The sequence below is a fragment of the Brachionichthys hirsutus genome, chromosome 6 (assembly GCF_040956055.1).
Source record: "Brachionichthys hirsutus isolate HB-005 chromosome 6, CSIRO-AGI_Bhir_v1, whole genome shotgun sequence".
NCBI classification, from domain to species: domain Eukaryota; kingdom Metazoa; phylum Chordata; class Actinopteri; order Lophiiformes; family Brachionichthyidae; genus Brachionichthys; species Brachionichthys hirsutus.
The window spans coordinates 7,052,001-7,077,959 of record NC_090902.1 but is presented as its reverse complement, the minus strand read 5'-3'; the positions used below and the strand labels follow the sequence as shown (position 1 = coordinate 7,077,959).

The 25,959-nt window shown below is 45.2% G+C and overlaps 3 protein-coding genes across 6 annotated transcripts; all 3 read right to left on the bottom strand.

Annotated features, from left to right (window-relative positions):
• On the bottom strand, positions 1-14,133 carry LOC137894630 (serine/threonine-protein phosphatase 2A 55 kDa regulatory subunit B gamma isoform). Of its 2 annotated transcripts, none has more exons than XM_068740080.1 (9): positions 14,058-14,133; positions 6,743-6,840; positions 6,290-6,455; positions 5,606-5,718; positions 5,087-5,264; positions 4,246-4,410; positions 3,224-3,393; positions 986-1,077; positions 1-295 (listed from the first exon to the last, which is right to left on the bottom strand). In XM_068740080.1, the coding sequence occupies exons 1-9, from the start codon at positions 14,131-14,133 to the stop codon at positions 1-3; spliced, it is 1,353 nt and encodes a 450-aa protein (XP_068596181.1). The 2 variants fall into 2 exon arrangements, with proteins under 2 accessions (XP_068596181.1, XP_068596180.1); XM_068740079.1 differs by lacking the exon at positions 14,058-14,133 and adding an exon at positions 11,447-11,528.
• A 4,311-nt stretch (positions 14,134-18,444) lies between these two features.
• On the bottom strand, positions 18,445-21,046 carry LOC137894563 (uncharacterized). The gene is made up of 4 exons (XM_068739994.1): positions 20,597-21,046; positions 20,363-20,490; positions 20,127-20,229; positions 18,445-20,029 (listed from the first exon to the last, which is right to left on the bottom strand). Exons 1-4 carry the CDS (start codon positions 20,898-20,900, stop codon positions 19,065-19,067), a joined length of 1,500 nt encoding a protein of 499 aa, XP_068596095.1. The 5' UTR covers positions 20,901-21,046; the 3' UTR covers positions 18,445-19,064.
• A 618-nt stretch (positions 21,047-21,664) lies between these two features.
• On the bottom strand, positions 21,665-24,685 carry LOC137894564 (zinc finger protein 569-like). 3 transcript variants are annotated; one of them, XM_068739996.1, is made up of 5 exons: positions 24,485-24,685; positions 23,866-23,993; positions 23,706-23,769; positions 22,503-23,153; positions 21,665-21,862 (listed from the first exon to the last, which is right to left on the bottom strand). In XM_068739996.1, the coding sequence occupies exons 1-5, from the start codon at positions 24,615-24,617 to the stop codon at positions 21,750-21,752; spliced, it is 1,089 nt and encodes a 362-aa protein (XP_068596097.1). In that variant the 5' UTR covers positions 24,618-24,685; the 3' UTR covers positions 21,665-21,749. The 3 variants fall into 3 exon arrangements, with proteins under 3 accessions (XP_068596097.1, XP_068596098.1, XP_068596096.1); XM_068739997.1 differs by having other exon boundaries at positions 21,665-22,761; positions 22,947-23,153; XM_068739995.1 differs by having other exon boundaries at positions 21,665-23,153.
• Positions 24,686-25,959: the final 1,274 nt, after the last annotated feature.

The following is a 25,959-nucleotide window of genomic DNA, read 5'->3' as shown; positions in this document are numbered from 1 at the left end:
TTAATGCATGTCAGAGTTGAGTTTGTCCTGGAAGATGTACAGGTTGTTGGTGGCGGCGATGGCGATGATGTTCTCGGTCGGGTGCCAGGCTGTGTGGAGGATCTTCTTTGTGAAATCCAGGCTGTCCACGCTGATGTCATCCTTCCGGCGCTTCCCTCCGGCGGCGCAGACTCTCCTCGGCTTCAGGACAGCTCGGGGTTTGCTGCTCTCCCTCGAGGCCTCCAGAGTCACGTCGCGTTTGGTGTTTCGATCAAACATTCGGAAGAAGTTGTTGTAGGCTCCCGTCATGATCACGCTGGGTGGAGGAAGAGGAGATGAAGAATTACTCGCCGCACTCTGGAGGCTTCCATTGTGTGTCTTCATCACGTGCTAAACTGGTAAAAACCTGCATTAGCTAACCTTAAACTCTCCTTAATTGTTACTTCTTCCAAATTCTACATCATTCAGATAACTAGTTTAAATTTGACTGGATTAAATGTATTATCAGGAAATTATTTTTCACTTACTCATTATGAACAGTGTCCCCCCGAGTGACGAGCGACTTAAGCTGTTAAAATACATTTTATAGGAGGGATTACATGTTCTGAAAGTTAAATATGAATCTGGAAATTGATTGATGTATCATTTAAAAATCCAGTGCATTCAAAGTTACAATATTTGATTCCGAATTCTGGAGAAGTAGAAGTTTAAAATGTGATCAAATGTAAAGACAGTGAAAATAAAGTACAGGTAACTTGAAATTGTAATTTATTATCATATTTGATTAAAAGCACTTGAGATTTGTGCAAACATTGTTTCACAGTGTTAAAACTTGTTCTTTTAAGAATACTACACGCTAAATCCTTTTTTTCTTTTTAACAATTAATAGCTAAAAAATAAAGTCTGGATCCACCAGAACAACAAGGAAGCTATAAACCACCCTGTAAAAGCTCTTATTGCGGGACATTCATTTAGGTCTCACAGGCAGAGGAACACAATGGCGTACCTGTCGGACCCGTTCCAGGCACACTCAAACTTGTCAAAGATGCAGTCATTTTCGTAAAGGGAACACAACTTGCTGCGCAGGTAATCGTGAACCTGGAGAGAAAACGCAAACAAACACAGACGTGAATGTGATTAACGTCCACCGAGGCTTCACTCCCAGTTATAAAAACCACAAATAGAAGACGGAGCAGGAGACACAGGCGCATAGTACGCTCGTCTCAGACCACAAATCTCCCTGAAGACAACTCTAATAGAATAAAACACAAGCCCTCAGCAGTACGAGGTCTGAGAGTATATTTATATCCCGGCTACTTTCCCAGATCAGTTAATATTCAGACTCACCATGATAATAGCACCGCCGATAATTATGTTCCACCTGCCTGTGTCAGCACTGTGTCTGCCTGATGATGCAAAGGACTGAAACAGACACCTTCCTCCAGCCACCATGCCTGCATTAAGCCCCCCCCCCCCCACCCCCACCCCCGAGTTTCACAGTCTGCATGAAGTCAGCAGTCAACAGTCACGTCAGAATCAATTTATGGCCAGGCTGAGGTCAGCTCGTGGTCGTCCATCACCCCCCCCCCCCCCCCCCCCGGGACACACGCTTGATTCTGCTCAGGAGGAAATGACACGCCGTCCGGCTGCAGGTGAACCTGCATCCCCGCCAGCAGGATTTCTGCTTGAGCAAACGTTGTGTCTCATCCATCGTGTGTTTTGCATAATTTCCCAGTTCCAGAAGGAATACCGGTGTTTTAATAAAACAAGACCAACTCCGCTTTTGAAGTCCTCTTAATGCCCTCAGCCCCTCCGCAGGCCGCTCTGCTCAACCCAAGCCATTACTCTGAGTCTTTCCCTCCTCCTCCGCCGTCACACCATGTTCACCCCTCTGTCTCACTCCCTTCCTCCCTCGCTAGTCGCTGGGCTGCATTGCAGATCTAGTTATTGGGCACTGTGTGAGGTATCCCTCCGTCCCGTTTCACTTCAGGAGTAGAGACTCAGCCAAATATTAACAGCTCCGGCGTGTCTGTAGCCTCCCACGTCAGGTGGGTACACACACACACACACACACACGTTCACCCATATACCCGCAGCAGGAATACTAAACACACACATAAACAGAGGCTTGCCTATAGTAATCACTTAGAAGTGACAAAAGAGATTAATTGAGCGCGGCTGTCAGCAAGAGGAATATCAAGAAAGCTATTTTTATGAGCGTATCCTTTCAAGCCCACGTGAATCTGCATCCCACACACACACTGCACGATGAAAATAAACTAGGCTCCAATGAGGGTTTCTGGTGGTCCTGCTATGACGCGCGGGTCGAAACCAAAACCAAGGGTTTAGAAGAATGTAATCGTCTGTGAGTCCTGCGATTGTAAAAGTAAACTACCTGCCGATATTTATTTTCTGTCTCCAGTCTTACGTTATTTCCAGGATGACAAGTCAAACAGTTCCAAGCAAAGCATCGACTCATCGACTCATCGTCTGCAACCTCGTCTTTTTGCAGAACTGCAAAGAGGCTATTCCAGCCGACGTTCGGCGAGGCGGGATTCAGCCTGGACCCTTACTCACGAGGTTGATCCAGAGAGAGAAACATCTGTTCACATTCGCATCAACACCTGCAGACACCATCGTCACCAGTTCATCTACGCTGCATGTTTTCGGACATTAGAAATACATGGAAAATACGTCTCCAGATCTCCTGAATGATTCGAGTCCATCGTCCTGCTTTGAGGCTGAAGACGCATTTTTACTCACTGACCTTTCTGGCCCAGTAAACCTTTAATCTTTATCTCGTGTGTAACTTCACTTTTTTGGGGGGCATTTTGCATGTAAACTGATCATTTAAGACAGGCTGTTTAGTTACTTTAATGTCATCTCCTTGGCTTGAACTCCTCATATTTCAACTTTAATTATATTAATCTCTGTTTAAAGGTGCTCTCGTCATAGAGTGGACTCCATCAGAATATTTCTGTTGCACTGAGCTGAATACCAACACGCAGCGACTGGGATTTTGAGCTTAGACTGAGTTAAGGTTGTAGAAAGGGGCTTATCGTTTAACACCATTATATGCGCAAGCTCAGCAGCCGTCTGGAGGATAAGTGAGTCAAAGAGTAAATATTTTAATGCTTCCTTAACTACCGAACAGTTGTTCTCCGCTAAAGGGGATTCCATCACAGCACCTGAAACCTGAAACCTGAAACGAAAATATTTTTTCCACAGGTGTTCAACCAGTCACCTGGTATGTCTCGAGGGGTTTATTCTCCATGTTGAGGTCCCAGACTTTGGCTGTCAGGTAGTCTCTGGTGAGCAAGTAGCGCCCGCTGTGGCTGAACTTGACATCCGACACTGAGGAGATGATTTCAGAGAAGAAGGAGCGGGCGCTGGGGTCCTCGGGCTCCTCGAACACTGGACAGGAAGAAAGAGCATAAGAGAGACAGTGCTGCTGAGCATCTCATTTACACACAAGGAAATATCTTACATATAATACATAAGCACACACACACATAAATATATACACACCATGTGTATATATAAAAGATGAGTAAGTATGTTGGAAACAGAAGACAGCTGCAGTCCCAAAATGATTCCGCCTGCACTAAGACTTCACAGATCAGCTTCTTTGCTGCTGTGACCTCCTGCAAACGTGATTCACAGCCAGATAGCAGCTTTTGGCAGCATTCCTGATAAACTTTAATCTATTTCTCACCGGCAATCCATTTACACACCTCCATCTATGTGATATTCCTTGGTTTCTACGGGATTAAGTCAGGCTACTGTGAAAACCACCGTGGACATTCCAGGACGACCCCTGAAACCCAGCCTGTGGACTTTGAGGAATGTTTGGCATCATTCCTAACCGATGGACAGACATTTCTGTTGTAGGATTCCCCTAAACTTGATGGAATCTATTTTACACATTACGTGCTGCAGCTTTTCAGCATACGTTTCATTCTGCCTCCTCCGTACTGTTGATCCAGAGGCACTAAAAGTTATTTGTCCTTAACTGCTTCATAGGAAGCCATCACACAACTCATGTGTCTCATCTCGATGGCTCTGAGCATCTTGGAACTTTTTCCTGATTTTAAATAACTATAGCGACTGGCTGGCGTTACATCCAGGCCACGAGAATTCTGTGTGGGTTGAAAATCATACTGGAGCAAAACGTACTTTCTTGGATTCTGCCAGTCTAAGAATGTTTCTCTTCAAGAAGCATTCGATATTTCCATCCACGGCTCTTTTGTGTTGCCGTTTACTCACATTTGGAGTGTTTGTCACACAGCGCTGCCTCTCTCATGTCACACAGTCGCAGGGTGCCTTTGCTGCTGCTGTAGACGAACAGGTTACAGTGGTGGGGGTGAAACTCAGCTGCCGTGATCACCTCTGTCAGATCCTCCATGTTGGCTGGCTTGATGTCAACGATATCTGAGAGACAGCATCACTCAGGAAAACAATGTCCCAGGGTCCGCGGCTTTAAGCCGGACCCGCTGGGGTCCATGATAAACTCAGTTAATAAGAATCCGATGTTTGTGCTTGAGCTGATGTGGAAAACCGCACAGGTTCATGATCAACATGTACAAAAAATAAAAGTGTATGTAAATGTGTTCATAACCAACACGTTAATAATTTACAGGAGAAATACAGCAAATCAATATAACTGTCTATGAATATATAACTGTGTATAAATACATCCTGGGGGTTGCTAGGAGACGAGTATCCACTGTGATACTGTAAATCCTGTCTGGGTCACTGAGCTGGATTACAATTGAGAGGATCTGGAATATTAATGCAGTTTTTGAATTATTCATTAGGTTACATGTTCACTCCCCAACAATAACATTCCCCTCCCCCGACAGTGTGTACAGTAAGCCATATTTATAATTTAGGAATTTATTGTGAATGTGTATATGTATGGATGTGTGTGTGTGTGTGTGTGTGTGTGTGTGTGTGTGTGTGTGTGTGTGTGTGTGTGTGTGTGTGTGAGGGGGGGGGGGGGGGGGGGGTAATACTTGATATATTCCTGCTTTCATGCATGTCTTCATGCCTACATGCCAGTCCTCTACACACACACACACACACACACATCACAACACGAGGATACTGAAGCTGCGGTCAGTGATGTCCAGATGCCAGAGGTTGACCCTCAGGTCATCAGCTGACATGTACGTCTCATAGTCGGAATTGACCGATATGGAGTTGACATGGTAGGTGTGGGCGTTGGCGAACACTCTGCGTGGGCTCACCTCCACCATCAAGTCAGTAGGCCTCAGCACGGGTACCTGGGAAAGAGCAGTTTAATATCCCAGATAAGTGAACGGAGAGAACAGTCGGACCCCAGTCATCATCATCATCATCATCATCATCATCATCATCATCGCGCACCTATATATGCTCTACAAGGAAAGACACAGCAGCTCACACAGATTAGCACGCATTCAATTCAAGTGAGAACACTGATCCTTTGCCTGAATTAGACTGGAGAGGTTTTACACTACCCACACACACTCATGCAAACACACTGGAGCCATTGTGCCACTGACCCATTTATGCGCATGAACACACATCTTTACCCACTAACCCAGTTGCATTGCACAATGGATGGACAGACGCACAGACAGACCTGTAAAGAGGTGACTGTGGAGATGTCCTTGATATGACCCTCCTCATCCTTCAGGTTGTAACCCTCTGGACATTTGTCTCTTTCACTCACCTTCCACAACTTAATGGTCTTATCTGGAAAACAGACATTTTTATAAAACGGCAATAAAATCTGTTATCATTTAAAAGTGAAATGAATAATTAATGAATAGAAATTAAGAGAGAGAGAGAGATTTATTCAAATACTTAGAATGTTTTTTTAAGGAGACCTGTTTTGAACAAAGACCCACTCAAATGAGACATGAAATGAAATGGTAAAGCATGCAAGATAATCCCCACAATTCAATCTGTCAGCTCTGCAAGCACGGAGGCTGAAATTCAGCGGGGTTTTACGCTTTCACCACTGAGGGACACAGAAACTCCGCATTATAGTGGAAAAAACGAGAGTGACCATTTCAGCAGCAATGCTGCAAAACCGCTGATGTAAGCCTTTCATTTTTCATACTCTTAAATTAAATCAATTAAATTAATCAATAACAGGGCGCTCAGGAAAAATCTATCAGACAGACCATCTCCTAATGCACTGATGTAATGCATTCTGACCCGAGAAAGTCCAATATCAGTGATTTTCCATAAAGTATGCACCAAGCACTACTACTACTACTACTACTCCCACAACTCCCTTGTTCCGTGTCGGCTCTCTCACCATTGGTGGAAAGCAGAAAGTGTGCGGCGTTCTGCTGAGGCAGCCACCGAATCTTATTGATCTTCTCCTCGATCTCCAGACTCTTAAGGTAGTCAAACTCAGGCTCGTGGCTCTGAAAGGTGCTGTAGACGTTGTACTCTCCCTGGGAGAAGGGCTCAGTCTTGCTCTGCGGAAAGAAAACGGAAGCATTTGAAAGATATCAGGGGGGGGCTACATGCTCACATATCAATGCAACACCCCCGAGCATGAGCTTCAGTCACTTTGACCATGTAAAGAAATACCATGCCATGGACTGGGCAGAGGTACGATGATAGACTCTCTGACACAGCAGAGACGGCGACTATTGATCAATCATTCTGGAGAGTAGCTGGAGGGGATCAAAGTGCGTTCATCGCTGCTCTCAGCTGGGATGATGAACGCTTTATTTGTGTGTGTGTGTGTGTGTGTGTGTACCTCGGGTTCTCTCTGAAAGATGACCACTCGGCCCCCTTTATCCCCCGTGGCCAGGAGCTCTCCAGTGTGGTTAAACTCAACCGTGGAGATGATATCAGCTGGGAAGAGGGGGGGCAGAGACAAAGATGGAGGAGGGGGGGTGTGAGAGAGAGAGAGAGGGTCAGAAGGAACAATAGAGAGGAATAGAAAGCCATTAGCTAATTGTCCGTGCGCCATCATTCATCTATTTAATCAGTTTACCTGACGTTAAATTATTGAGCCAAGTCAACAGTTAAAAGCATTAAAATACAAAATGCAAATGCCTGAAACAACGTCTGGCCACAAAGAAAAACATTGTGAATCTCTCACGATTCTAATTATAAATATACACACACTTCATGCTAGTATACAGGGTTACAGTATAATTCATGCATCATGCACTCTAACATCCCCTTAGAGTGTAATAACAAGTATATTTGCATTAAATATCACACCAGTACAACTTTTTGGGACTCTCATTTGCATATTTGTGACAAAGTCTCCATCTCTTTGTTCCGAGACATCAACACAGCCCGACTCATTGTCAGCTCTGCAAAATGAGGATTAAATAACTACTGAACCTTCCTGCATAGCTCAATCAATATAACATAAAATGGAAAGCACTTGTTGAGGGCATGTCAGTGATATAATTCTGGCCTAACATAATCTCTTCCCCGTCCTCAGTACAAATCCCAAATTGCACTGCACTCTGTGCTGCTGTAGCTAACCCTGACTGAAGTTGCATAAAATCATTTCAGATCATCAAAGCTCCGACTACCAACCAAGAATACAGCAAGTACGAAATGCATACATGTGTAAACATATTTACATAGATCAGTTATTTTTTTGTTCCGTCCTACATTCAGGCTTCTTATTCTAAACCCCATTTATTCAAATGTGCAAAATAATAATAATAATAATAAGCAAAAACCCGCCAGTTTTACTGTGCCCGATGGTTGGAGCAAAGAAGAAAAATAAGTCCTTCTTTATGAATGTAAAACCTATAAAACTCTTTACTCAAAACACAGAACCTTCCAGGCAAAACAAGCATTTTAATGTGGTGTACTTTGACTGACCTAGATTTCTATGCAAGATTCATCGCAGACACTCAAATATTGAGTCCACTGAGCGAAAAAATAAAAAAGCCGGGTACTGAAGAAGCACTGACTGTAATAAAAATAGAGTATATTTACTCAGAGTTGGAGTAATTCAAATATCTGAGATGTCCTTACAGTTCAAAATAGGGCAGCACAGTGGCGCATAGGTTAGCGGTGTTACCTCACAAAAACAAGGTTCTGGGTTCAATTCCTTAATCTGTATGTACTCCCTATGTCTGTGTGGGGTTCCTAACCCGTGACCTGCAAGGTGGATAAAACAGACAAGAAAATGGATGGATGGATCATTTTAAAATAAATAATTACAATAAACACCGTTTATAATAATTCTTGTCCTTAATGAGTTTCAATTCCTTCTCCTAATTTCCCTATTTTTTCTCCCCAAGAGGCTTCTTTTGTCATCTTTCAGCTCATGTTCCCCAGTTCCGTTCCTCCATCTCCTCTCTGGTTGTCCGTCCACATTGACTTCACCCTCATTTCCTCACCATGGCTCTCTGCAGGTTAGCGGTGGCGGTGGTAGAAGAATGAGAAGGATGGAGGTGGGGGGGGGGGGGGTTGTGGAGGGAAGTGGTGCTGGGGCAGAAGCGGTGGAGGAGGAGTCGTCATGGTAACAGGCTGAGCCAATCAGTGGCAGCGGTACTTGTAAGCGGTTAACCGTATATGGCAGTCCGGTGAAGGAGGAAGTAGGATTCATCAATCCAATCCTCGGAGGAAGAATGAGCATGGTAAAATAATTATGCCACCGAGGTTCATCCACAGATAAATATTGCTAAAGCAGCAGCACGATGGCACCCAATCAAAAGCAGACCGCTATAAGATAGTGAAATCCATGAACATGAATGATTCAGCCACGTAAAGATTAACAGCTAATGTGGGTTAGCTTGTTGCTTTGTATCTGTGCGTGTGTGTGTGTGTGTGTGTGTGTGTGTGTGTGCCTGTGTGAGACGTCTACAGACATTTACAGATATCCGTGTCTCCACTGAAGTAACACAGAGAACGAGCTGAGATAAGCAGAACCACAGGAGCAGCATGTTCCTGAATAAAATAGGGAGTGCAGATTCTCCACGCTCATCCTCTGTGACCTGTAGCCTCTTTGTCTTTCTGTAACACACACACACACACACACACACACAGCGCATAGCCATTTTTTACTCTCTGATATTATGTACTGAAAAATCACTTCAGAAGAATAAAGCTCTAAGAATGGAAACAACCATGCTCACCGATGCTCTACTGAAGAGGATAAACTGGTCTCTGTACTGGAGTGTGTGCATGCTATGATATAGCGAGCTAGCTGTGTCTGTCTACCACAGACATCCCATTAGCATCGGCAGGTCTGTCTGACTCATCGCCACATTGCACGAGCTGGGAAGAAGGCACACTGTGAGGACGAGTGCCTGTGCCCACACACACAGGCATGAATGAATGTAATGACACAGAAAATGCACTGCAAAAAAGACAGCAGCTCCGAGACAATCAGACAATGCTGAAGAGAGAAATGATCCGTTGTCACCAGAAAATAAAATAATAATATCGGCAAATTATTAATGCTCTAAGAAACTGATTGGAGCTGAAGATTACTGATGAATGTATGCAGTGATTAACAGAAATACTAAAATCCAACAAGTTCAGAAACAATCTGAGAGGATTGGCTTTTTCCTTTTTTTTTTTTAAGTACACGGACATTATAAAATGCAATACAAATACATCTCATCTTTCTACGATTAGCTATGAGTTTAAATTTAAACAATTCACTTGATATTTTATGTGGGGGAAAAAATAATCAAATTATTGAAAAATGTATTTTAAATCATTCCAATCATAATTTTTATTCACATTAAGATTGATGCAGTGCCCCCCCCCCAAAAAAAACCCACTCTTTATGAGAGCTGTCTGGATGGATGAGAATGGGGATGTAGGCTGGGAGACGTGGATTTCCTGGTATATGTCTTCTTTTTTGCTACAGTTAGGAAGGGAGCGCACAAGGAACCAACATCCTGTATTCCCAATTACAGATGTCTTTGTTCTGGATTGACATGGTCCATTAAAGCCATGCCAAATACTCACCCTCCTTAAAAGCAAAGACAAGCCACCACTCAGCAGGATATTTATGTGTCCGTGGGTAGGTGTGTGTGTTTGGAGAGTGTGTGAATGCTGAAGCGCAAACATTCTGCATTTTCTGTGCATGTGTGTGCGCACAAGTGTGTGTACTCAATTACTCTGCCGGAAAATAAATGGGCTGAAGGCGGAAAGGGAGAGGGGAGAGAGAGGGAAAGGAGCGGAGAAGCAGCCGGAGGGAAATGTTAAATTGATCCCTGTCCTGCCGTTTCTGAGCTATCTGGAAAAAGAACGGTGCATGTGTTTGTGTTAGAGGTTCACATGTGTGGACAGGAGCGACATAATCGGAACACAGTAGGGAATCTGACATCTTTACAAACACACACTGGCAAAATCGAGCAGAGCTGGGGAAAGCATAATCATTACAAACACGAGGGGCGATCACAAACCATGTCAGTTAGCGTCATGTGTGGAAAGGCAACTTCTAGATGAATTAATCTGTGATATGTGAATTTTTATTGATAAGAATCAATATAAATACATAATAATTCTATTAATAAACCTGACTATTAGATTAAGCAATTTGCATCCAGTGAAACCAGCGCAAACTCAGATTAGGAATTGGCACCTTATTTATATATTTTCCTTTTTTTCATGACTCTTATCCTTCTTTTTTTTTTTACATTGCAGTACTTCAGTTTATTGCAGCTGTATATAGAGCTGAAATGAAACTTATACATGTTACATAATATCTGTCCTTTTTGTTGCTAAAATGTTCCTGAAGTTTACTTCTTCCACCTCTTCAGATGTTAACGTCACCTGTATGTGTGTGACTTTTACGACAGCAAACAAATCACATTTAAGCTACACTTTTTAACTACTTGAAACAAAATGGCGTACATGAAGAGTGAACCTATGCTTAAAGGTTTGTGTATGCTTGGCTTGATGGATGCGACAGCATTTGTGCATTTGTCTCTGTATATTTGATAGAAGTAGAGCTAGCTGTGCTTTGAAGAAGCTGTCTGGTCGAATTATTTAAAGTTATTAATCACGCACACACACACTGAAAGAGGCACACGAGGACAAAAACAGCAATGCAGGGGGGAAAAAAAGCTACAGCAGACAGAGACACGGTGATGTTCAGGATGTCTATAACACTTAGTCGTGTGAGAATAAACCCGACTCAAACCTCTCACTCACATACCTAATGAAACACACTCAAACCCCATCAGTGCACAAGCACACACACGCACAGAAGCTCTCGTAGGTCACACTGGGGTCACACTGGGGTCACATGGCCTTCATTTTCTTTTTTTTTTTTTTTTTTTTTTTCTTTTTTTTCCTTTTTTTTCTTTCTCCTTTTTTACCTTGTCTGCATTCGTGCTCCACAGTGACGGACATAACGTCAGTCACTGCTGGAGTTCTATGCAATTTTTATTCTTATAGTGATTGTGACCGTCACCTGCCCTCTTGGCAGCCTAGCCTTCATGATAGGAGAGGACAGAGCACACACCTTCAGTGTAAGAGGCAAACGGCTCGGGCTCCAGAGAAAGGGTGGTGATGTCGGAGCACAGGACCTGGATGGGACTCAACATCCTGGGGGAGGACTCCGGGGTGGAGAGGGGTGGACAGGGTGGGCGGAGCTCTTCAGGCTACAGCCAGGAGCAGCCCTGCAAGAGGAGCAAGGAGGGAGGGAGGGTGGGATTAAATTAAGGGGGGGGGGGGGGGGGGGACTGAGTTACTGCATCACCACATTTGGCAATGAATATCCAGCAGAGAAAAAGTACTGATGGTGTGTATGTGATCAATATGCATCGACACAACATGCATTCACATGCTGCATTTAGCATTAAGCTTAGTGAGGTGTGCAGGATGGGCAGCTTGTGGGACAGAGTCTTAATTAAAGTACCGGTAGCTAGATCGCGCTCATATTTCAGTTACAGCAGTGAGAGCTTCGAGCTCACTTACTTACGCACAGGTATGATGACTACCAATTATTTCCATTATTGATTCATCTGGCAGTTCTTCCCCGGTTGGCTACAGTACACATACATGTCATGGAGCAACAGTTGAATGAAGCTGAATGTTGGCAAGCAGGTAAATAAATATTGATGTCTGAGATACGAAGATCAAATTTCTGAAACTCCTCATCCTCATCGCTCCAGGCAGTGATGAGGTTGTAGCAAAGTGGGACGTTGCGAAAAAGGGCAAGAGGAGTTAGACGGAGGGGAGGGAGGAGAGGAGGGGCGTTAAGGCATTGGAGGTCGGTCAGGCATCCCTTCCATGCAGGAGTTAAAGCGCAGGGAAATCCCCACAGTAACACCGACGGCCACAATGATATGCATGCGCTAACACACACACACACACACTATGTACTCAAACACAGAGCCCTTGCAGACACACTCAAATACACACAGACCTAGAAAAGGAAAAGGCAAAACGGCATGTCCTCAAAAGACAAAGACATAAATAGGAATGCAATACAGGACAAAAAAATAAAGCGTGATGGAGACACACGGGAGATAACAAAATACACCCAAGCATGAAATCACATGCACACCTCTCTGTGCCTCCGTCCTCCAACAAGCACATGGAGAAACACATTGTGTTGGAGCAGCCTCCAGAGCACAGTTAGATCATTGTTTGGCAGAGATGCCACTTCAGCAGTGGGCAATGCAGCGAGTTGCAATAGAGGGGCGATGGGGGGAAAGAGAAGGTTGGGGGATGGGGGGGGGGGGTGAACATGGAGAGATAGAGGGGCTGTGGAAGACGAGGTGGGTGACGGATCATTTTATTCATTTGTAACAGCAAATCTCATTTGAGATGGTGACTTTTACAGTCGCCTTTGAATCTCTCCCGTTTTCAGGCGGTTCGTGTGACGCACCAATCACAGCGGCGTGTTCACCATGCCGTGAGCTCATCAGCAATTCACCCTGAATAATGTCTGTGTCTCTGTGGAATAATGAATACCCCCATTATTGGTGGGCGGAGACCACCTGCCAATCATGTTTTGGTCAGGCTTGACAAGCAGCACTGTTGCTATGACAATAAACTATGGTTGAAGATGGATTTTTCTATTACTTCATTAGAAAATTATTTTCTGAAATGAGCAATCGCACAGAAACATTTGTGTGTGTGTGTGTGTGAGCAGACAAACGCCTTCACAACAGCGACAGAGACTCACACGCAGATCTCCTTCAATCCCAGCAATACAATACGTACACTACTATTAACACAATCTACAGACAGCCCTCCAGGGGCCCCCTGAGAAGGGAATGATATATTACAGTACAGATATAGGAAAATAATTTCCCCTCTGCAGTTACACAAGGATCTCCAATAGACCCGTGGTGAGCGAGTCCAAAAACTCCAGATGACATTTCACGTCTCTCGTATAAGAAGCTTGGTAAATAATGAAATGGCTTTAAGAAGCGGATTGGGAGAACGACTGGCAGCATGACAGACAGCGGTGGAACTAGTGGGAGTTTTTCCAGGGTAGAATCCATCCCATTAGTAAGCCAACACCGGGGGAATGTAGACGTTTGCAAGGATTGTGCTGCTGGAATTTTTATATTTTCCCCACATGAGATTTGATACTAAAATATTCAAACTGGCACCTGAACCAGTTACAGTCCAGAGTAAGCAGCAAAGTGCATGTAAATGACTCAATCCCCATAAGAGACTGCAGATATGGGGGAAATGTATGGTTTGTTTGTTTTACGTTTTTTGCCATTACATAAAATGAAAAAGCCTCCCAGACAGAGAGAAACACACATTTAGATACAGGTCAATTCCAATCTGTAACTGTACGATAACATTAAATTCCAGAAGCACAACATTTAATTTGTTAGATGCAAAGACGTTTAGATTTGCAGAGGAGACAGTTTTGCTCCCTAGTTCTTTCTGCTCCGTCTGCAAATCCGTCTTAACTCCGGTAAAACGGAGATAGAGAAGATTAGCGAGTCGTTGCGAGCTTGTTTTTACTGACAGATAGCCAGACACACGTTTTGTCAGACACATGCATTTTCCAGACATCAAAGATATACGCTCAAAGGTGGGTGCATTTAGACACACAGATTATAACACGTGGATGTACGGCTTCTCCTGCCCTCCTTCTTCCTTACCTTCAGTCACATAGTTGTGGTCGGGGAGGAAGCCGAGGTTTTTGAGTGTTGAGGTGGCGTCAGTGTCTTCGCCCATCAGCGGGGCTGGTTTGAGTGCCCCTCTCGGTGGGACGGCGTTGCGGTGGCAGATCGGTGGTGGAGGGGGTGGAGGGGATGCGGGCCAGCACAGCGCCCATACTGCTGTCCGCCAACGCCTCCTCAGCACAGGGGCGCAGAGCCAGGCATCCTATCCTTAAATGAGGATGAGGGGCAGGTAGGGAGGGAGTGGGATGTCCCCAGAAAAGGGACGCGTGGGTGTAGGGGTCCGCAGAAACCGCTCCCAAGAGCCAAATGCGAGCCTGCTGGAGAAGAATTTCAGATCACACATCACACACACGAGGGGAGAAGAATCCTGCACACTTCAGGTTCAGCCTGCAGGGGCTGACGTGTCCAGGTGTGGCCAGACCAAATCTACCTTCACAGATTCAAAACATACACAGGCACTCTACTCTGAGAAATAGATCAATCCCTAATTATTAGTGGATATACCAGCAGAAGCGAGGGGAGGAGATGAATGGGGGGGGAGGGGAGAAAGGTATGAGCAGAGCCGCTGGACGGCGTATCTGCAGTGCTGCTGCGGTGAATTCATACGAATGGACAGACACACACAAACATACACGGTTGGTTAAACACACACACACACACTTACACACTCTGTAGCTTGCGGATCAGGAACTCGGCAGATCCTCCATGAATTACGCCTCTCTCTCTCTCCAAATCGGCGTAGCTGTCTCTCTGGTTTCTCGGCTGCTCCGATACGAGGAGGAAAATCCTACTGACCCCGCGTTCTGCTGCAGTCTGTACTCAGTGATGTGAGAGGGAGAGAGAGGGGGGGGGCGAGTCAGAGAGAGAGAGAGAGGGAGCGAGGACGCGCTGGTACGTGTGCAATGCATCAGAGCAGACACCAACCATTCAGCCAATCACAGAGCTGAGATCGGCTTGACCAGTGGCAGCAGGTGATTAAATATGATCGAGGAATAGCGAGAGATGGAGGGGTGGGTGGCAGAGCAGAACCTGCTGAGCGTCTCATTAGGTTGTGACTAATGGGGGAGAGGGCAGGGAGCAAACGAGAGGAAGAGGACAGGACTGTTTCACCTGCCTGAGTGCTGAATGTAAAACATGGAGGAGTGACTGCAAGAGGATTTACCTGGAGACATTATTCAATTAGCACAGGTGACACACACACACGCACGCACACACACACACACACACAGATTTTAATTCATAGCAGAATCTCTTTAAAGGGGAGGGATGGGTAATAATTTAATGACTGATTACTGATTACTGACTGATCAAGGCGTGGCCTTATTAACTTGTGATTTACTTTGAGATGCTTCAAGGTTTTATTATCCGGTAAACGAATGTGTCACAGGTGCCCTCGTATCATGCGTGATAAAATTACACATTCCTGATGTGACTTCGCTCTCTCGTGTAAAGATAGATGAGAGGATGACAGCATTTTCATATCCAGGGCCACAGCTCGTCATAAGGGGGGGGGGGGGGCAGAAATGTCCAGTGGCTGTAAGAGAATTTCTTACGAGCACACACAGAGGCGGTGGGGAGAGAGGGGCTGCCAGTGACAGTTGGTGCCATCACTGGTGTTGCTGGCTGTCTGCCACCAGGCTTTAAAGCCCCCCCCCCCCAGCAGGGAACAAGAAGAGCTGCTTATTTGACAAACTCCACGACTGCCAGCATCGCTGCCCCCCCGCCCACTGGTGGGCCATGCTCCACACACCGTACCATATCTGCCCTTATGACTGCCCCCCACCAGTCAAACATCCACCACAAAGCTCCACTTAGCCCACCCATTGTCCCCCCCCCCCCCCCCCCCCCCCCCCCACGCACAGCTACTGTTCAACGTGGACGTCTCCACCTCTTCACCCAAACCTTATCAAACCAAGATGCCCCCCCCCCCCTGGTCGAATCTGTAAACCCATGAGGTTGAGCTCTGCCAAATCCAAATGGGAAAGAAGGGATTTATTTTTCCTGTTTCCAGATTTCATTGATGTGCTCCATTTTTCTTGGAATTTGCCAGAATTTAACTGGTAAATATGTAATAACATTTAAACTTAAATAATTGACCAGTGGAATATTGAAAATCGAGCCCATGTGGTAATAAAATTTAAACTGAAATCAGAATCAGAGTCAGTTTATTGCCATCGTCAATGAGGGTTCACAGACTAGGAGTTTTTCTCTGTAAAGTCGTGCAGCATGTAACAGTAATGACTGAGATACAAAAAACACAAGTACAGAACACATCACAAAACAAAAAGAATTGACCAGTGGATTATTGAAAATCGAGCCCATGTAGTAATATATATTTTTTAATTGCTAAAAGTTGATACATTTTAATTTTGCTTATTTGCAATCACTCAGGCATGTTAGCGTTGGATAAATTATATCTTAAACTATATTGGCTTTATGACAATATCATCTTGGACTCTCTTAATTTGTAATGGCGTTCCTATTATGTTCTTATGAATTGTAGATTTTAAAAAAAGTGAACTGATTCTTAACAAATAATAAAGCTGTTAAAAATAATTTTTCATCAAATTCAGCTTGAATGCTTTGGATTTTTCAACAACGCAACGTCATCCCGGATTAGCATGTAGCCAGAAGGTCCCATCGAAATAGTGTTTATCGCCAAACAAGGCAATTATTTTAATATTTTAATAATTTAAGTTCTCTCTCTCTCTCTCTCTCTCTCTCTCTCTCTCTCGCTCTCTCTGTGATGCACAGTTTGTGATGCAGACGGATTACCTCCTGTGGAGAGACAGAATGGACCTAAACACAATTCACACACACAGCCAGTCAACATGATTAGGATCCGCATCATTCACGAGGAGCATCAATGTGTCCAATCAGATGTGCTGAGTGTTTGTTGCTGTTGACCCGGTGCTTCTGTTCATTCCCACCCCCCCACTCCAATGTGCAGACAGAGGGTTGCTTAGCAACCCCAGAGCAGACAGTGGAAACACATCCTCTGAGGAGACGTTCACCTACGCACACACATACTTGGAAAACCCAGAAACTCTGAGGGAAGAAGATAACGTGACCCTCCCAAAAATGTAAAGAAAAACTGTTAATCCCATTGGAGGGGAGCCACCCTATACCTGGAAGCAGACATGGGAAATAATGCACACAGAAGGTCCACACCAAATTTGGTGATGGGGATTGATAGCAGGTGTTTAAACCGTCAGCCATGAAATCAGCATTTCCAACGGACAGAGAGCTCAAGGACATGAAAGTTAAAAGGTCTGCAGGGCTGACCCAGTCTAACACGATTAGCTCATTAAGTGACCACTTAGATACAGCTATCAGATGATAAATCAACTCAGTGAGCAGGAGAAACACTGTAATCCCCTGAAAGGGGGTTTCACTGCAGTAATGGCAACCAGACTGCAACCCACGAGGTAGATCATGAACAGCCTCGGGGCAGCGCTCATCCCCTTAGATTCTGTCACACACAGAATGGAGCTGATAAGGGTACTCTCTCTATATATATATATATAATACTTACACATACTGCACATCTCCAGCTGAGAGAAACGGAATATTTGACATGTTTGGAGGAATGGGTGCAGTGATTTGCAGTCAGGTGGATACTTTTAGTTCTGGATTTTTATAACAGGATTGTGATATATTGGGGCAAGAGTAAAGAGATGGCAAAATTAAGATCATTTGTTACAAATGTCATTAACCTGACAAAGGTTTCCTCTGTTGATAAATACAGAACCCTAGAAGACCCAAAGACTGCAGCTTTCCTCACCTCAACAGGAGTCCACTCATCGCCATTGACTGACCCATAAAGCCATTGATTTAAAACCCTTGAGTCAGAAACACCCCCCCCCCCCCCCCCCATTTGCCTTCCTGACCTCTATTATAGCCAAGCGTGCAGGTGGCACTTCTTTGTCCACATTGCTAAAACTGCCCCAGAGAGACGGGGAAAAGAAACATACCACCCCTGGGGCTGGGGGGGGGGTCAATACATGTGCTCTTTCAATGAGCACATGTATTGGGGCAGTTTGCCTCTTCAATTCCTCAGCAAGGCTCGGCTAAAGGCCGTAGTCTCGCTGACTTACTGAAGAGGGTCTCTCGTCCGTCATTGTAGAAAGCGATCGCTATAAAAAGGCAGGAAAACGCTCGTGCGGGTGTCGGAGGAACAAAATGTTTGGAGCAGGTAAACACAGAGGACAAAAGGATGTCTCAGCCACCATACAAATAACCCACCCTAAAAAGGGGGGCCGCATGCTGACACTCCCCCCTGGTGTCTGCGAAGACGCGCTGCAAAAAATGCATGAACGTTTTAGGTAGGAGGAGAACAAATAGTTTGGAGACAATTGTTCGTTGGTTTTTTTTATTCACTTTGCAAAAACAGAAGTAAATAGTGGTACATTTCTTCTTTAACAAGGGTTATATAGTTGTTACCTTATTTCCATTTTAGCACACAAAGCTTTGAGAAGAAAGAAACATGTCCTGCCATCACATGCTAAATATAATTTTAAAAAGAAAGTTGAAATTCTAACACATTTTAAACACATCAGTGAAAGACTTATTCATCTGACAAAACTTTCAGGTGGCACATCAAACCATTTACAGGACAGGTAGATGCAGTGATGTCCCTTGTCATGTGACCCGTACTTCTGAACCCGAATCACACATTAAAACCAGAAGTGCTCTCAGTAAAGTGCACACCTAAAGCCTAATCTAAACGATCCAGACCCGCCGTTAAGCGATTCCTCATTAAATCAGCACGTTTCATGTGTGTTTCTGTAATAAAAACACTCAAATAAAACAACTGTACATGGCATGTAATGAAATGTGTTGATTCATTCGACTGTTTCTCCAGGAATAAAAAGAACACACCAAAAACCAAAATTCTGAAGTGTTCAATCCTTTTTTTTTTTTTTTTTGGCAAACAAAATATAAGTAAGCTGTAATCCATGTTTGTTTTATTTATATCTATCTTTAAATGGGATTGGGGACAACGCCAGGGTCCTGCTGATCCTCCATGTAGTACTGATCCCCTTGATGGACTCGGTGATTGTGCACTCGCAGGTTCCCCCTGTGGGCAAATCTCTTCCCACACTCCGTGCAGGCGAAGGGTCTTTTCCCCATATGGACGTCCCGTTGGTGGGCTCTCAAATTCCCGCTGCGAGCGAAGCGTTTGCCGCACTGAGCGCACCCGAAGGGCCTCTCCCCCGTGTGCGTGCGAATGTGCACGGTGAGCTCGGAGGGCGTGAGGAAGCTCTTGTCGCAGAACTGACAGGGATGCAGCCTGACTCCGGTGTGGCGTAGCAGGTGCCGGCGCTGATGAGACGGGTAGGTAAAACACTTGCTACAGTACGGGCAAGTGTAAGGACGTCTGTTGCCCCCAGCAGGAGGCGCAGGGTGGCCGAGGCTGTTTGTCTGTCTCAGCGTGAGAGACTGCGAATTGGACTGTGGTCGGAGAGGGTCTCTCGTCCCGAAAGACGCGACGCGCCTCGCGTGGCTGACGGGACCTCTCCCACCTCTGTCTTCTCTCAGTCGCCACGGCGGCTCTCCCGAGTGGGCTTGCGGCTGAAACGGCTGGCTACCCCTCTGGCCGACTTCCTGACCGTGGGCTGACTTCTGATTGGTGTTCTGGTTCTCGGGCTCCGGGTCCAGGAACGGGAACGAGCCGCCGTCGTCTTCGTTGCTGTTCTCATCAGACACGAACCCAGGCTGGAAACAGGACACGCCTGTGCCGTCCGTCCGCAGGTTCTCCATGCTGGACAGCCCACTTTGATGATTGGTATCCAGCCTCGATAGCCACTCCCCTGGGTGAGCCGGGCTCAGATCAGACCGAGCGGCGCAACAACCACTCTGGGAAACCGGGTGGAGCGGAGGAATGGAGGCTTGATCCTGGCAGGGTCTGTGGTCAGCGCTGTGGCTGCTCTGATTCCAGAGAGACACTACATTATGGGGCAAAGGGACAAATATAATAAAATAGACGCGAGACAATTCCAGCCCATCTTTCTTGAACTTTGATAGAATGCACCAACTTCTTACATTTGTCCTTGTTCTGTGTCGCAGACTGAGACTCCGTCTGCCTCTGGTCCACAGAAGCAAGGCTCCCCTCCGGAGTCCGGACCGAGCTGGACCCCGGAGCAGGCTGTAACACAGCATGGCATGAAGTACAGCAGGCCTATACGACTCAGAGTGCTCAACGGCGAGACACATGAAACGTCACTCATCACTGAGAAGATGGAAAAGCTTCATGACGTGACTAACGGCGAGCGTCTGACCTCCAGTTTCACCGAAGCACCGGCCACATCCCCGCCCGTGTCCTCTTCTTTCAGATCCCCGCTGAGACTTGGACTGAGTCCCTCTGCCGGGTCTGGGTGAGAAGGCGCGTCCTCTTCCACGTGTGAGCCTGTGCAATCAAAGTGTGTGAAAAACAAAAATCAGCAAATATATATACGCGTTGATTTTAGTTCAAGGGTCAAAAACGACAAGTTGAGAAATCATCAGTACATTACCCGGTCCTGAGAGCGGCTTCAAGGCGCCTCCTCTGTCGCCTCCTCTGTCTCCTCCTCCGTCTCCTCCTCTGTCTCCTCCTCCGTCTCCATCCTCGCCGCCTCCGCTCTTCGCCCTCTGCCTCCTGTCCAGTTTCTCCAGCTTGCTTCGGAGGTGAGAGATCTCCCTGGTTTTGTGCGCTAGCGCCACCTGCTGTTCACAGAGGCTGCTCTCGAAGATCTTGGCGATCTCGCACACCGCGGCTGCCAGCAACGAGTCCATGACGGTGGCCAGCTGAGCGTGGAAAGCGGTCCGCACAGACTCCATGGCCCCTCGTCTCAGTGATCCGTGTGCCTCCCGACAGTCAACGTTTGGTTTTAAGCGAGTTCACGAGACGCTGTCCCGTCGAGCTTCCATTTTAGCGACACGTTATTAGTATTCAGTAAAAAAATACACGTCTCGTCATATTAAAGGGTCGACGCTGCGGTTAGTTCCCTTTGGTTACTCCGCATCATTCACATCAACAGCCAGGCCTGCTCGACGTGTCGGATCACGTTACTGACCGCTAACGATAGCATAGCCTAAAGCTAACGTGTAAACACAGCCGCCGGAGTCTATGCTAGCCCGAGCTAGCATATGAGGTGAATGTGTGAAAACAGCGGGGATACGCAAAGACGCATCATTATTTTTTTTACCGGCAGCTTTTTCGACAGTCGTTGCCCGATATTCTTCTGTTAGCTAATTAATTCAGAGTTAATTCCACGAGATCGCGTTCAAATGAGGCGACGCAACAGTTCCGTTCAGCCGGCAGGTTGGTACGTAAAACCGTGAATGTTCCAAGTCTCGCGATAAGAAGGCCGAGATTCATGCATTTACTGCAAATACATGCGTGACGCTGCGTCATGCTCTACGCACGCGGGGCGATCTCCGATTCTCACTCGTAAACAAACTATGGGTACTACAAAAAAAAACAACTATGAGTACTACTACTAGTTACGGAATTTATGGTGAAAACTATCTCATTATCATAACTGAAAAATATGATAAATGTATAGACAGACACTTTATTAGTTTAGTAAAACATGGACTTTATTTAGGCAATGATGAAAATGTTAAAGATTTCTTTAAAAAATAAATACAAAATGGGAAACATTTTGTTCTAGCGTAGTCCAGAACTCAAGTATTTGATTTGACTGTTTTACTCCTGCTCACCTTCATTCCTTTCTTTTCTAGAGCAGACCTCCACTTCTCTGAATTATCATCTACCTGCTCGCTGCAGATCACCTCACCTGCAAACATCACATTCCTAATTGGCATCAAAATATTAGCTATTACAAGTGAACTGGGCCAAGCGTGCACATATAAAAAAAAAGTTATAACAGAAAATGTATCTTGCTGATTTATGAGCAGAAACCCATCCATTTTTTTATTACAGGTTTTACAGTAATGATTCCATATTCGACTTAAATGTGGAACAGAACAATGACAAAACAGAGCAGCTTAACGCCATCCACCTCAAGATAAATGCATAAAACTCCAAAAACACTGACATCACCCGGCAGTAAACAGTAACCCGGTAACCGTATACCCGTTACACATGGAGCTGCACGTGGTTTCTGAGGCGTCCTTTAAGGATAAAGCCTTTTCCGCACACTTTGCAGACATGAGCCCAGTTCCCATGGGATTTATGCAAATGTTTATTACACTTTGTCTGCGAGGAGAACTTTCTACAGCACTTCACACACGGGATCAACGGTTTGGTGCACTTCTCTTTGCCGTGCTGCGCACGAGAACAAAGCTTCCCGGCACCGCAGTCACGTTTCATTGGCTCCTCTTGCGTGTGGGTGCTAAAGTGTTTAATCAACAAGGACTCGGACGACAAAACCTCCGGACACAATAAGCAGATGAAACCGTCAGCGCAGCGCGTACCCATCGCTTCTAACGTCGGATGCAGCCCCGCGTCTCGATCGTGTTCCGCCTCGCGTTCGTTGCGATCGACTCCTAGATCGGTCTCTGCGCCGGACGAAGTCAAATCCGCTTGATCTTCGTGGACTTCTAAAGGCACGGTCCACGAATGGCTCCCGCTTCGTAAACGGGAAGCCACAATGTATTTGCTTCCTTCCGTCGCAGCTCTGTGAAGAGCCCCAGCCCGCGTCCTTCTTGCCGTTGAAGCTCTTTCATCATCTGCCTTTGCACATAAACGTTGATGGGTTAGAAAAGCGCGCGGATAACTGAACTGTTTTTTGCAAACTTTGCACTTCATGTGTGATCGTGCGTGCACACTTAGCTCGGATGGTGCGTCAAACACCTCCGTACAAAAACTGCAGTAGTATATTTTCTCAGGCTTGCTTTCCACTGCCTCCTGGTCCTTACACTCAGCCGCTGGGACACTTGTGTTCTTCGGTCTGTTTACTTCTCTTACGAGCCTTTGAGGGCTGCGTGCTGCGTCGGTATATTCTTGTTTGATTCCTCGCAGAAGTATCTTCATGTCTTTTCTTTTGACCTGCCGGTTCGTCGCTGGGACAGTCGTTGGTGTTCCTCTTCCAGGACTGTGTTTGTCATTCTCGCTTAATGTGGAAACTGTGAAAGAAAGCAATAGTGAAAATTCAACTGTCTTATTATTTAGTATCCCCAATTCCACAGAGCCTTAATCATATGTATAAATAAAAGTGTTTTGCTTTTACGAGCTGCCATTAAGAACACTCAGTCAGTAATTCCTGCATTTACTTGAGATGGAAGGCCAGCCAAAGAAACTGGATATACGACTAGAAGCAATAGGCCAGGTGCCAGACTCAAAGCCGAAACTATTAACACCGGCAGCACAGGCGCACCAGAAACCTAATGTAGGCGTAGCCAAAGGGATATTTCCTGGTATAATATGTAAATGATTGGAAATAGGACGAAAGGGGCAGATTAATGTAGTCGTTAATCTAAAAGCAGATGACTTTGAAGATAATTTTAACAGTATTTCAGATCACTTTCGTTACTATTACTCATCACGGTAACCCTTTAGTTGGTTTTATAAAGAACCTGCAAACTGTATTATTATTATTATTACTTTAAACATAAGATCCTCATTCAGACATTTTCTCATATCATTTAAAAAGGAACTAAACAAAGAATGAAACTCACTTCTTCCGGATCTCCTCCGACCCTTCTTCTTCTGCTTGTGGGAATCTATGGCATAATCCTCCACCTAAAATATAAACGCAAACAAAACAACACCGTGTAAAGTCACCACCGGTTTCATTTTACAGTCGCCACACCCCGAGTCGCCTCTTCGGTGACAAACCTCCTTCTTAATAAGCGGAACATGACTCAGCGGGATGTACAGCTGGCGAAGTCGGACGCTGGGACACGCGGCTTCGTCCATCTTCACTGTTGTCTCGCAGCCCAGAGGAGCACACCAGTCGTCAGGCACTGCACAAACCCAACAGAGAAACGGATAAAGCTGCCTGTGAATACAACAATACTGCAGTCCTGAAGGAGTTACTGAGCTCGGCCATCCCGGTGTAAACAGCGTATAGACACAGCGAGTAATCAATATTAGTATTTAACTAACCCTTGAGCAACATTTAGCATGTCCCGAGTGTTCTTACATTTTCAGGATGCAGATGGATCAGGTTTAAAATGACACTTTTCATGTTACCCATCTGTTACTGTTTTTAAAAAACAAATGGAACCTTTTCAACCCCTATAAAGTTTCAATTAGACTTTACATTGGATTTTGAGGAGATGCAAATACACCATACCAAAATGACACAAAGGATTTAAAAAACACGACGATAATAATTGCCACAGCCTGAATGTTCTGCTCTGTTCTCCAAAGTAGTCTCGTACTTCATACTATACTATAGTCTAGTACTTTATACTATAGTCTGTTACAATAAAGCAGCAACTCTTTAACACACCTTCAAACTGAATCTCAGGAACATCAGATGTTTGCTCACACGGATTCACACCATCAACCTCCGGCTGCGATTGATTCATCGGAGTTTTGGCCGTGTACTTTCCTTGCTTGTTTCCAGATTCACCATCAGCCATCTTGACTTCCAGCGTCTGCAACTTCACTCTGAGATGAGCGATCTCCTCCCCTTTATGGGCCAGCTCCAGCTGGTGGTCCTGAAGGGTGTTCTCAAAGATGTTCATCACCTGAATCAGGGCGCTCTTCAGCACCGAGTCCATGACGGTGGTCAGCTGGGCCCTGAACGCTCTGATCGGAACGTTGGACATCTTTGAAACGGATGCGATGATGTGGTGTCAACGAGTCTTTATTTCGGAGCACCTTGAGAGACAGAACACGGTAAAGTTAGTGGCTCATAGAAACCAAAACTATGATGCGTTTTTCATTTCTGTTGAGGCTAAACAAAAACAGCTCGATCTACGCACACACAATGTTATTTAGAACATTACAGCGCGTTACAGTAACGAAACACACCAGCGGTTCAAGTAACGCTACACATGTCGGGGTTGTTGTTGTTGTTGTTGTTGTTTAATGGCTGTTCATTAATATACAGGTACTGACCTTTGGGCGCGGGCAGCTCCTTGCTCTTCGTACAAGATGGTTAACGCAGAGAAGATACTTTATGAACAGCGAGCTGCCGTCTATTTGTTTCCTGTTTGTCAGTCAGGAAGGGTTTAGCGGCTGCACCGTCGTTATACGCCCGCCATTTTCCTGAACAAGTAAAGGTTCCGCCGAGGTACGTGGTTCCGTTGTCAACAACAACTTTACAAGAACACTGAACAGCCTATTTCGTTTTATCGTTTCACACTCATTAAAACAATATATAAAAGGACAAAAAAAATAAAAAGTACGTACTGGAGTAAGTAGAAAAATACTGCGCTGAGCGCGCGCTTTCGACCACACTATTCCGCCTCCTCATTGGTTGGGATGGGAGCTTGGGCATGAGTATTGATAGGTCGGGTGTAAGAGTGACAACACTCTAAGCCAATCACAGTAGGGCGGATCGCGTACGTGGTTCTGTTGGGAGGCGTCTTTTTCACGATTACGTCACAGTTTGTAGTTAAAATTCGACGGATTGGCCAGTCAAGCAGCGGAAGTCCTTCTACCTACAAACAAAGTAGCACTTTTCCGTCAAAATATATTTCCACATTTCATTTTTTTTCTTCAGGCAGGCAACAAGTTATGGGCAGGGTCCAAAAATATACTAGGCCAAATTTTATTTTCATTGGAAAAATGTTTTGCGATTTGTAGTTATAAATTCTGAAATAAACATTAGCTGAATTTCATTTCACTGCTTGTTTTTGCAGCTCTCTGTGACAGGTCGGTGATTAAACAGGAATCTGCTGCTTAGTAGCACCCATATAATTATGAGATTAACAAATGCCCATCATTTTATAGCGTAGGATTTAAAAAATAACTTGG